This window comes from Ostrea edulis, chromosome 2, assembly GCF_947568905.1.
Source record: "Ostrea edulis chromosome 2, xbOstEdul1.1, whole genome shotgun sequence".
Taxonomy (NCBI): domain Eukaryota; kingdom Metazoa; phylum Mollusca; class Bivalvia; order Ostreida; family Ostreidae; genus Ostrea; species Ostrea edulis.
Window position 1 is genome coordinate 90,158,635 of NC_079165.1, and position 13,334 is coordinate 90,171,968.

Here is a 13,334-nt window from a genome sequence, read left to right on the forward strand (position 1 = left end):
CAGAGGAATTGGAGGAAATCCTTTCCTACATTATGGAAGAATTTGAAGATACTCCTCTCAGTAACAGTGCATCAGATTTACAGAATGAAATCCTTCTTTCTCCAAATTCATTTATTGTATGTGTTCACAAACACAAAATGGAAGTTGAGAACATTGACAGTAAAGTCTTTCCTATGGAGAAAAGCAAATTTTCCCAGTGTGATTTCAGAAATTTTTACACACAGTTCAACAAATATATTTCATCAGATGAATTTAGAAATGTGACACAACAGGTTTGTGACAGTTACCATTCCAGACAACTTATGTACAGGTTTATCACAACATCTATGTTTAAAGTACAGCAAGGTGTATTGAAAGACGTTGCAAGAAGAGAAGAAAAAGGAATCCCATCTGTGTTTTAAAAAAATTCTACAGATAAACCTGTAAGTGGACCAGGAAGAGGGAAAATTCGCTACATTGGAGGATATGTTATTGCAAAACTAAAGTATAGAAACTCCCGGATTGTCAGACATTCAGCATTTGCTCATGGAAAAGGAAATGTAATGGAAAAGTGTGAGCGTCAAAAGAATCTTTTAAACTCCTTATGTTCATCAGAGATGAATTTAATTGACAACACTACAGATCCAGAGAGTTTACTTGAGACAAAAAGAAAACAGAATGTGTCTGGAAGCTTGTGTAATATACAGGATCATACTTTTGATTTCTTCAGAGAACTAGAATTGAAATCTAGACAGTTATTAACATATGGAAAACTTGTTGAGACCAAATCAAAGTTTTATGAAGTCATTGAAAAACTGTTACTTGAAGACATGCAATCAAAAAGCTTATTTGCAGACTTATTGAGGAAATTCAAAGATGAAGACAATGATCATGACATGCTGGCAGTAACACCATTTTGTGACCAGTGTAAAATTTACAAGACTCTGGATTACCTATACACCGAACTTGTAAGTCTGTTCATTAAAGTTTCCATAAATCAATTCAGAAAGGATTTCTTGACTGCACTGTCTGTTGAAAAATCAAAAGCATTAAGACAGAAAGTGAAAGAAAGGGAAGTGAAGAAGGGGAAACATTTTGATTTAAAAACATTTCAGTATGACAATTCAGTAAACAAGATTGCTTCTCATTTAAGAATAAAGAGTGAAATTATGAGACAATCTGAAACCCTGGAAATAAACTCCACAAAGGCACAATTACTGGATCTTTGTAATGCATATGGTGTAAAGATTTCCAAAAAGCAAGAAGAAAGCAGAAACCAACCAGTCTTTAGTAAAAGCAGTCCTTGAAGCTGATTCCATGAAAAATCCAGATGCCCTTAGTTCGACCTTAGCATTAGTGAAGGTATAGCAAATATTTTAATATATGTAATTTATTGGCAACAATATACCATTATGTACAGTTTATTACACATGTGAATGTTACTGTATGCATGCATAATTATTTTCACCCTGTTCTACATTTTAGCCCAACATCACTGAAAAACAGTTTTCCAGTTATGATTTCGCTTGTAAACAAGTTTCCCTGTAAATGATTTTAGCCATTCTATAATTTGTCCATACATTGTGTTGGCAATTTTTTTATGCATACAGTGAAGGGTGAAAATAATGAATAGTGAACAATCTCATAACTCTTACAAGAAATACAAAATAATGAGTTGAGCTAACACGAACCCCTGGATATTATTACATGTATGTATAGAAGTCTGTTGTAGTTTCAGAAGTCGTTGTGCTACTGTTGTAACAGTTTTGATTGATTTAAACTTTAGAACCCAGTGGATCTAATACTCCAGTTGTTGAAGTACAGACCAAACCAGGATCTGGTGAAATCCAGGCAGTTAAAAATGATTTAAACGTGACAGTGAACCAACCAGAAGCTAATGTCATCCTTCAAGGACCAAAGGAGTATCAGTTTATGCATGGTTTCCAAACATACTGAAGTTGAAATAAAAAATATACTAGAGTTCCTCATTGACAAAATCTTCGTGGTCTTTGGTGATCAGGTCTTCCAACAGTCTGTTGGAATTCCCATGGGCACGAATTGTGCTCCTTTGTTAGCTGACCTGTTTTTATATTCATATGAAGCAGAATTTATTCAAAAACTTCTACTTGAGAAGAAAAAATCTCTCGCTGTGACCTTCAATTCGGCTTTTAGATATATCGATGACGTTTTGTCTATTAACAATTATAGCTTTCATTCATATGTCGATTTGATATATCCCTGTGAGCTCGAAATAAAGGACACCACAGAGTCGTCCACTTCTGCTTCATACTTAGATATTTTATTGAAAGTAGACATTAACGGCAAACTGACAACTCAACTGTATGACAAACGGGATGATTTCAGCTTCTCCATCGTCAACTTCCCACATTTATGTAGCAATATTCCATTATCACCTGCATATGGTGTTAATATATCTCAACTGATTCGATATGCAAGAGCTTGTTCTGGGTATAGTAAGTTTTTAAATCGAGGTAAGCTACTGACAAACAAGTTGATGGTACATGGATTTCAACAGTCTCGATTGAAGTCAGCATTTCGCAAATTCTATGGTCGTTATAACGATCTAGTTCGTCAATACAACCTCACATTGGGTCAAATGCTGTCTGACGTGTTTCATACTGATTGTTAAGCCGTTCTTGGCACACTGATTTTGACTGCGGATAACTCCGTTTACCTGATCAGGATATAGGGCTCACGGCGGGTGTGACCGGTCAACAGGGGATGCTTACTCCTCCCAAGCACCTGCGAGATCATCAAAGATGAGCATGTTGTATATCTTACGAATAAATAGGTTGATGCCTTCCTGGCAAGCAGTTAATTACACTAATGCGAAGGGGAGATGTGAAAAGGGGTTATTTTTCGAAATTCCCAACTCAACCAAGTCATTTGAAAAGAAAAGACTACGTAAACTGTGGATCCATCATTTGCGTAATGACAAATTGAGGTTGGAGACATTTGTATGAAGAACGTGTACCGTCTGCCTGGTCGGCGACTCGACTGAACGTCTTCTTTTCTCAATTTCTTCTTGCGAAAGAACTAGCTCAAATCTATAACGGCTCCAAACTTAACTGTTCGTGACTTGTCATGTTTATGTCAGTGCTGCTGATGAAATAAACCGGAATAGACGGTGTGACGTCATAAATTAAACTCCGATGGCCACTCTCTTAGCGGCGGGTAATTTAAAATACATGATAGATTAATATTGATTTAATTGTTAAGCAAGGATTTTTGTAGTTAAAGGCTGTCAATTACGATATCAGTAAGTGATACTTTATTTATAAAAGCAACTTTGTGGTTAGGGTTGCCTTTCCCTTTAAAATAAATTGAAAGACAGCCTGCACCGGCTATTTGATGTAAAACTGTCATATTCACTGACAGACAGATAGTTCGGCAGACAGACAGGCAGATGGTTTGGCAGTCAAACAGACGGACAGGCAGATAGTCCGGTAAGCTGACAGACGGAAGAACAGACAGACAAGAGTATCTAAACTGTTCAGTATCCATGTCTTTGTTTGGATTACAATTTCATTATATCTAAGTATGAGAATTCTCTGCAACGCGTAATCTGATTGATCTAGACAGTCAAGTGTCAGGGATGATGAAAATTAATATATCTCTCTCAAACAATTTGTCATCATATCTCCCTATCATATTTCGCCCCTTGGGCAGCCTCGTGTAGATGAAGTGTATCATGACGTAACAATAAGTCCGAGTCATTCAACTTTCAAAGTTCGTAAGGCACAGAATATGTGGGTCTCTGATATATAGTTTTAAAATCGCCTGATTTTGGTTGATACAAAAACAATCAAGTAAATCAGCATTCAAGGAGAATGGAAATACAAAAACTGGTTATCATATCACTGTATTTCGTTGTTTGTACCTTCTAATACGTTGAGGGCGCGGTGTTACCGGTGTAACCGTGGTGGCTGTCGCTGGTGACCAGGGTTGCTCTGATAATAGAATATATAGGGAAAAGAACTACTCGAATCACCGGCTTCTGCGCATGCGTGGTGTTTAACTCGAAGCGGTGCCCCATTGGTTTTAAATCCATAGTAATAATAAACCCCCTTCTCAGTTTTCTGTTTCGTATGCACATTATAACTTGAAAGATACAAATTAACTTGTATTATAAAACTCCAAAATTGATATTTTAATGCATAAGATTTCTGAATTATGTCTAAGATACAATATATCTAATAACGAATAAACAACTTGAAAACAGTGGCTTTTTATTCCAAACATATTTACAATAGTGTTATCTCCATAACAATTCCTATAAAGTCATCTTTTATATTTTAATCACATGATAGCAGGTGTGAACAAGGCACGGCTAGACGTCTTAAACTTGGATTAACGTGCAGGTGTAAACAATTACCTGTAAATAAAATAACACCAGGTTATCCTACCGTGACCAACCTTCGTAATTGTATAATTACAAGTACCACTCGCCCAATTTACGAACAATACGTAGGCACATATTCAACATTGTTTTATTATTCATTTATGCAGTCAGCCAATAATATGATAGGACTGGCTTCACGAGTATGTACAATGTTTAATATCATCATGAAAGCTGCCGTCTTTGGATCGTCTTTTGTCTCGCGTCTCGGAAGATATACCGAAGCAGACCCGAGAATAAAATATTTTGGAGTTGGTGGCATGACAGCAAAGGAGCCAAATCAAACCTGCCTGCAAAACCTGCTTCAGTATGCCGATCTCGATAATTCTTGCATGTAAAATGAATAATTATTATTATTAGTAAGTTTCTGTTGATTTTTTTTTTCTAAAGGAGCTGGACTAGTTATATAATTTAATATATTAGTTAAAATGCACGTCTTCTCATTAAAATATGTACATAAATGAAGTTCATATGCCGATCAAAATTTCAGATGTAGAATTAAAAACCAAAGCATTTTCTGGTTTTTTAAAACAAAATAATTCAAAAATACAAATTGTTTTATTGTCTTTTGTTGTGTTTTTCATCACCATACTTCAAAATAATTGCTGATTACAACCATATAAAATGTTTACAATTACCTAGGGGTCGAATTATGCGAGCGTCGAACAGCAGGGCTACCGCTATATTTAGAGCGACCCTGATCACCAGCGACAGTGATCACCGCTACACCTGTAGGGCGATCTCAGCTACATGCAATGTACAGAAACAGCGGACTCCAATTTCAAATGCATTTTTGTAGTCTTGCTTTGTTTCGGTATAATAAACAATTTATTGCATGAATGTTCGGGAGATAGGAAGATTTTTTCTCCCAAGAATCGTTGCCCTCGGGGAATATGATTTTTCTTGAGTGAATAAATCTTCATATCCCCCTCACTATCATGCATCTTCAATCATATATTTCTGAACTTTGAATCAATAGATCTGTGATTGTTTTTTGAAAAACTTGTTATTTTAATTTTTAGATTCTTTGATGTGAAGCTGCCGATGGTTGATCTTGGTCTCTAGATAAGACGTACGTAAAAAGTACAAGTATGATTTACATACTTCTTTATTTTCCACTTTCCTCCCATGCATACCAAATATTGTTTTATTATGCTCTTTATTTGAAAACAGAAAAAACCACGGGTATTTATTATGTCTATGTAAAAGTAGCAAATGTGATTTAAATGTGGTGTCGACCATCTGTAGTCGCCATAATATACAGAGGGTTAGAACCTCAAATTGATTTTTATCTTTTTCAGGAACGATTTTGAAAGATACTCACTACAGTCACACATCACATGATTTACGTAATACTGACACATTTTTCTGACTAAAGGACTGCTCATATTAGCAACTCCATCGACGGCACGTGTACCACTTAATATATGTTACTGTCCCATCTACAGATCCTTAATTTCTGTTTATTGGTTTGGTGCATTAAGGACACTAGGTACTGGAAATAACAGATGTGTTCCAAACCAGTGGTTAACACTGATAAACAGTCACTCGCAAAAAGAAATTGAGGTCGGTGCTCTTGAATATTAATATCGTATTGATTCTGTTAAGAATATTTCAATGTTAAAAATTGTTTTATAAATGATAATCCTTGAATTTCCCCTTAAGTGAAAATGCAATAATATTGTAGTTACATTTTCATTACTCTCCGCTCCATATATTGCTGATTCTAATGCAGATTGTGTGTATTCTGAATTATGGCTGGTCATTGACTCCCATTAATTTGCATCGATTTAACAGTCGCAAATTTTTTTTTGGCATTTCTCAGCAGTCACAAGAGTAAACTACGGCGAACGACCCAGAACGTTTAGGAGGTTACAAAGCTACAAAATGTCAAATTGCAATAGAATGGGGGGTACCTTCTCGGTTGCAAACATCCGGTTTACCGACTTCGGTAACGTATCACTTGTAAAATTCGTTTTGCGACCTTTAAATCAGCATTAAGGATGAATGATACATCGCCATAATGGCCGACTTAGCTTCCTTTTGAAACTCGACTGAAAATATAAATGCATATATTGCTTAGCTTGATAACCCAGTAGGATGAACGTGTCGACTGCTGATCTGTAGTCAAGCAGAGGCTTTTATTTTTAAGATTACTTTCTGTCAAAATTGCATTTTTTAAAGAAGTGAATACTAAGTTATGTCATCTAAGGAACACACGCGCGGCTGATAAACAAATTAGTCAGAATGTGTTGATTTTTATTTTGCTAGAAACTTACTCATCCTATGATTATACATGCAAACAAGGATGCTTTCACCACAGTGAAATGTCCTGATTTACCTAAGTAAAAACTTTGATATTTTCTTAGCTTTACGTAGGTCGTGGTAGTGCAGTGGTAGAGCATTCGCTTCGTAACCTGCAGGTTGGGAGTTCGGGCCCTGTTCATATCATGGTCGCCTCAAATATGAGACGTAAACATAGGCAGTGATCGCCAAACGCTCAGCTTTTAAAAGCTTTCGAATATGACCTTAAGAAGGGAGGTCTCTTGTCTTGGCAGGTGTTGGCACGCTATAGAACTGTCACTGCTATGGTCCTGAGCGCTAAGCATAGGTCTATGTGGGTTTTTTCCTACAATGGCAAATAAAACTTCAAATTACTCGCCCTTGATTTCAGGTGGCGCACGATCCATTAACGTCCAAGGCGTTTCTAACCTCAAGTTTAAGAGAGCGTCGGAACGACACGTTTAGATTAGAAAGTTGTTGAATATTTAGTAACGAAGGCGGATTACGGTTCGTAGGACCTCACTGCGCTTAGAGACGAACTTAGAAAACGCAATGCAAGATCTCTGGGCGGAAAGGAGAGCACGTTGAGAATTTCAGCTGCAACCGACTTTTCTCTGTCACATCGATTAGATAAAGACATTCAATACACATTGAACGTTTTTCATTATAAACTACTTCGTGATTAAGTTTACATGCTTAAACAGTAGTTTAGGTTGGCTATATAATATACAATACCTCATAATTCTTTATAAGTTGTTGAATTGCATATGTTTAAAATAATAAGATGCGGACTCCCCCTCTCTCGGTCGAGGATCAGGAATATCAATTATTAAATATATCCATATATCTCTGAATTTCTATTATTAAGCTGTTAAAATGTGAAGTAGTAGTGAATGTATATATGTATAACTTCTCTTTATAAACAAAAATTCACGATAGAGAAGGTATACATGTATATAGAGTACATACATGTAAATCATAACCCTTAACTTCACATTTAATAGTTTATTTGCTTGTTTGAACTTATATCACTTACGTGATGACGTCACGGTAGGTAAACAGTCCTTGCGATTAACTTTTTTATTAGTCCATAGGGCAAGCAAGAGCATAAAAATTGGCAGGTCAAATAAATTTACTACCCCATTATGCTAGCTGTACAATAATGATTCAAAATTTCGAGTTTCTACATTTTAATTGAATATCACAATTTGGATTGCAAGTTTAGACGGAAGTTCAAGCTTTGTTTCAACTTCTAAATTCACGTCTCCACCCATATACTATGATTGATATACTATGAGTTGGTTGTACTCTGCGTGAAAAGCACGACTGTATCCTGCGTATAGGAATGGTTGTATCCAAATGACGTTTGTCCATGGTGTTGCAGGAAACTGATGTAGGCCTACATGATTTGACCCGTGTTTACTTTCATGTATAAGGATTTTTCATGCTTATATGTACCATGACAGTTCATGATATGAATGATTTAATACTAAAATACATTACTTAACAAATGTAGTACACTTTTCAATTTGAAGGTCAATTTGAATGTTCATACTTCAAATTGGAATCGAAGTTAGAAGTGAATATTGAAAAATGTAATGCAATGATTTTTTAAAAATAAAAACCACAATGAACAATAGGCCTGTGTATGGGGCTTTTATTATAAACACAACATTGTATATATGACAGTGAAATTTGTATTTATTTCACTTGGATAAATTTATAGCTTTATGAATTTGCATTTAATTTTGATAAAAGTAGGTATGATTCAAACTTTATTTCTAAAAATTTCAGAAATATCTTAATCTCTTGAGATGCATTTTTCTTCTCGTTTGCGTCAACAGTTAAAATAAACTAGGACTGGTATTCACTTCTTTGATGTATTGGACTGTACTTCCGTGGGTCAGTTGATCAACATGACACACCAAAATAACCATGATAATGCAAACTTTGATAAGTTATGAAAGTTTGACAATATCATCCCATATTTTGATTAATTCCATACGTATTGACTATTGAAGAATCCAGACACGTTTTCCCTGAAATTCAAACAATATTTTACAACACTTTTTGAATTATAACAAAATTAACCATGAAAGTAAAGTGTTGAAATTAATTTACAATCCAGTCTTCAAAAACGAAACAAGACCTAGGAATATTTACTGCCTTACAGTTACAGTCTGATTATAGCCACCCCTTCATTACAGTCGCGTCGTCGTACCGAGTGACGGGGCGGAGGGGGGGGGGGCTGCTGTTAGCAATCGCGTTCATTCATATTTTGACGACCTTGGTTAACTCTAAAATTAATTTTTATAATTTTTAAATGACATCTTAAATATATTTTTGTACCATACTTCGTTTATATATTGATGACTCAAATTTCCCCTGTTCGATTATAGATATAGTCTATAAAGGGGGGAGGGGGGGTGAGAGTCAAAGAATTATAAGATCATTGATGACTGTATAACTAAGGATAGATAAAATTTCAGCAAAAAACATCAATGCAGAATATTACGATCTACAGAGCAAATGTTTAACCCACAGTAAATACTTTCTGCAACAAAGTCGTCATCTGATATCTGTGAAGTCGGACTGAATTGAAGACTGATGTTTCTAGCGCACGACGCTGAGTGGAACTTAAAACGATCGTTGTCGCTGTCACATTTGATGACAATGAACCAAATGGTTTTTTTAAAGCTTCATTTCTCGGGAATTCTACCCCCGCTCCCTGCTTGCACAACAAAAACCTTACACTCGCTCATAAATCTTATGTACACCGGAAGTCAACAAGGACGTAAACGAGTCTTGCGCCACCTATGTTTGAAATAGGGGAAGGAACTGACAAATATTCGCAATTGGTGACGGCTCAATATGAGTGTAAAACTCTGAACGGGACGAAAAACAAATAAATGACAAACCATCCATTGGTCAAAATATGTAGTATTTCGCCTAAAAACTTATGACGTCTCTACTGGTATATAAGTGAAAAATTCTCGAATGGGACGTAAAAAAAAACCCCAACAGTTTACTATAGAATGTTTGCTAAAGTGTGGAGATAAGAGCTGGGGCATTGTTGACTTACCGACGCCTCTACAATCCTTTTCAAACTTGCTTGGGATTTATTTGACTTTGAAACGTCGTAAGAAGGAAAGCCTGATCATCTGCTGTAAATATATCGACTGATTAGTACGGAATGAACACCTTACCCTAGAGATCTATAACTTAAAAAATCAGTGGAGAATTTTTTATGGTAAAAGAATCATAAGCTGTTTTAAACATCTGAGATATTTGTTTAAGATCGCGCACGTATTCTCAAAATCAGCCAAAAAGAGAAGAATAGTGTAGATTTCGCAGAAAATTTCTGGGAAGCAATATTTAAAACGTACATGTACAATCCATTCTTTGGGTGGTATATTTTAGAGGCAAAGTCAGACAGTGGATTGCCGTCTCGTGAAGCATCCTGATTGAATGTGTCCAGGGATTAAATATAGCGAGGGAATACGATTATGATTTAACTACATGTACTTAAATACATGTATATCAATTCGTGTAATTGTGAAACGTCCCCTCGTCGCTATGAAAATGACCAATTAATCAATTATCTAGTTTGAGTAACTGTCAGACAACCATTTCATCATTTCCGCGAAGTACTCACTACCATTAGATACATTTTCACTTCTGTCAGAAAATTTTTGCCGGAAATGGGTGCAGGCAACTCCCAGTGTACTTTGTGGTTTTATAACATCACTGCATATCTGTAACAAAATCGGGCATAACCATTTCCAACTGGACAAGGAAACCCACAGGAATGTGTAGTAGAAGATCTTTTACCCCCCCCCCCCAAATCAAGTTTCTCGTTGAAAGTTTGAACAACTTCCTCCCACCCCCATACATTTAATATACTTTATGTAAGAAAACGTGTGGTTTTTCAACATTATGATTTTAAAAAAAATATCAATCAAAATATTAACGCACTAATGCAATTTGGAAGTTTTAAGTGCATTATCATGTACACTTTACTTGAGGAATAAATATCAAAATGACAGTACTAGTAATAAATGAAGGCGTTTAGAAATACGCACACCGACATATTATATATATATATATATATATATATATATAATATATATATATATACACTTGTATATATATATATATATATATATATATATATATATATATATAGATAGATAGATAGATAGATAGATAGAAACCATTTTTCTCAATCCAGTACAACAGTGTATATCATTCTTGTTAACAATGTAGATTATTGATACTTGTTTTAATTTCGTGGTGTGTGCTATTTGTTTATGTTATATATATGTATCTAGATGAAGGCGCGGGTTGCGTAGAAAATTTGAGGTTTAAATAACCAAAAGCGCCGTGACTCCAGTGCTTTAAAATTTTCTTTTTGCTCTCTCTCTCTCTCTCTTTCTCTCTCTTCAACGACTGCGAATTCCGACAAATAGTAGAACGTAAATATATAATTTTCAGTAACGCGCTTCGTGAAATATGCCGATGTGAAGCATTGCAGTTTATACCCTCGTGTATTTTCAAAAGTGAAATCTATTTCTTAAATATATTGTTCAATTTCATAACTCAAGACTTTAGACTTAAGTTCCCCAGACTGCCAATGCTTAAAATGAATGCGAACCAATGATCGGCGTAACACCCTGTTCATGAAAGAGACAACTGATGTGGATATATCGATATATCACGTGATATTTACCAAGCATGTAATATTACGTTACAGCCCCCATTAGTTTGAGTGACACACCACAGTAACATCATTTGAGGGAGTGCAGTTAAAAAGAGAAAAACGACACGGTACCATCATATGGAGGAATAGTTAGATAGAGAGACAAAGCACTGCCATCATACGGAGGAATACGGTTAGATAGAGAGACAAACCACTGCCATCATACGGAGGAATACAGTTAGATAGAGAGAAAAAACACTGTACCATCATATGGAGGAATACAGTTAGATAGAGAGACAAAACATTGTACCATCAGATGGAGAATTATTACTACGACTACTACAACATGTACTACGATTCTGATAACTATACGGGGAATTGGACTTATGACCCTACCGAACGAAATCCTTATAGAGTGAGTACATCGATATTTGTATCAGGTTTTCCCTTCTCTGTTATAATTCTCGTGCTACATATATTTGATAATATTGAAAGAAAATATTAATCAGTGTCAGTTTGCAATTTAATTGCATTTTGTTTTAAAATTCAAAACATGGAATCATTCTGATAAGCGTATACTTTAGTTTCTCACGGGGCAGCTGTTGATTTAAGAGTCAGTTGCAATATCTGTGTTTTAACTAGGTATTTCAAATGCAGTGTGTGTTTGAAGCAAATCACAGCCTTTTTCATCAATGACCGTGTAGCATGTGATAGCATGATGAAAATTCAATCACCATTGTTATTTTATCTAGCTTAAATGGTCGAGCGGTCAAGCGCGCTGGTCATTCGCTGCTAAAAACATTGCTTCTGCAGGTCGTGAATTCAGATACGGGCCTTGGCCAAAGTGGGTACATATTCCTAAGAGATGGTGAATTTTTCTGTTCTATATTCATTTTGTAACGTAGGTTGATAATATAATAGAATAGTTTCGCCAAGTCACTGTGAATATTGAGAATCATTTGTATTAAACTTTTTGATGATATCAACTATCCACACATTTATCAGAGAGATATTAATCACATGAAATAACAGCAAATATCTTTTGATAAATTGGTTGTATTTCGACACTTTGGTTAAAAAAGATATAGTACGTCTTCATTTTAAGCATGACATGCTCTTTTTACTCTAGATGAACTAAAACTTTATCGAGAATTCCTATACATCTTCGGGAGATATACACATGCTTTGTGGGTTACAATTTCCGTTGCTGCTTCCGTCGCTTGTGTCGTATATCATCAACTTCCTCATTTTGCAATTTTAGGGCAGTCACAAAAATCATTATGTACCATGTATATGGAGCGCGGGCGTGTGTGTACGTTTTAAATATTGATTCTGTATCGAAGTTTTAATTGCTGTATCCATATTTGATCTTACGGAGTCTCGGCAAAATAAATAAAAGTCGGTGTTAATACATAAAATAAGCATGTCTAAACAGCTGCCCATTGTTTGAGGTGGTCACTTAATTGATATTTATTTTTGACAGGTAAAACAGAGGGTGTTTGAGGTGGTCACTTCATTAATTAAGGGCGAAGGGCCGTGAGAGAGGGTGTTTAAAAGGATTAAACATGTATATATACATATAATTTGAAAAATTTTATCTAAATTATAACATCGATTTGAATATTTGAATGCAAGCGCGAGGACATGTATTTCGCATTTTAATTCTCGTCTCCCCAATTAGTTCAGGTCAGTCTGAGATGTTGCATAAAATCCGTAAAAGCACGTGACCCATATTTTTAAAATTATATAGCTCCATTGTTATAAATTAGCTAAACATATAGGCCAAATATGACGTCACAATGGACTTTTTTGTTTCAATTGTGTTATTTCCCCGCGATCAATGAATAGGTGGATCAATTGTTTAAAGTCGTGTAACAAGATAAGATGTTTTGATAATCTCCGGTTAACTTCAGATTTTCTTTTATCCTGTTACCTGTATGTATATTCCTCCTG

General features: G+C 35.4%; 2 protein-coding genes across 2 annotated transcripts in view; both read left to right on the top strand.

The window, feature by feature from the left end:
• Positions 1 to 406: 406 nt before the first annotated feature.
• LOC130051968 (uncharacterized) lies at positions 407 to 1,889 on the top strand. The gene is made up of 2 exons (XM_056155400.1): positions 407 to 1,341; positions 1,766 to 1,889. Exon 1 carries the CDS (start codon positions 543 to 545, stop codon positions 1,284 to 1,286), a length of 744 nt encoding a protein of 247 aa, XP_056011375.1. The 5' UTR covers positions 407 to 542; the 3' UTR covers positions 1,287 to 1,341; positions 1,766 to 1,889.
• A 3,992-nt stretch (positions 1,890 to 5,881) lies between these two features.
• The window catches only part of LOC125682477 (mesotocin receptor-like), a 50,001-nt gene continuing 42,548 nt past the window's right edge, over positions 5,882 to 13,334 (top strand). The window contains exons 1-2 of the mRNA XM_048923104.2: positions 5,882 to 5,965; positions 11,436 to 11,796. Of these exons, the coding sequence (XP_048779061.1) occupies positions 11,698 to 11,796 (99 nt within the window). The 5' untranslated portion in view covers positions 5,882 to 5,965; positions 11,436 to 11,697. The remainder of the gene's footprint in view (positions 5,966 to 11,435; positions 11,797 to 13,334) is intronic.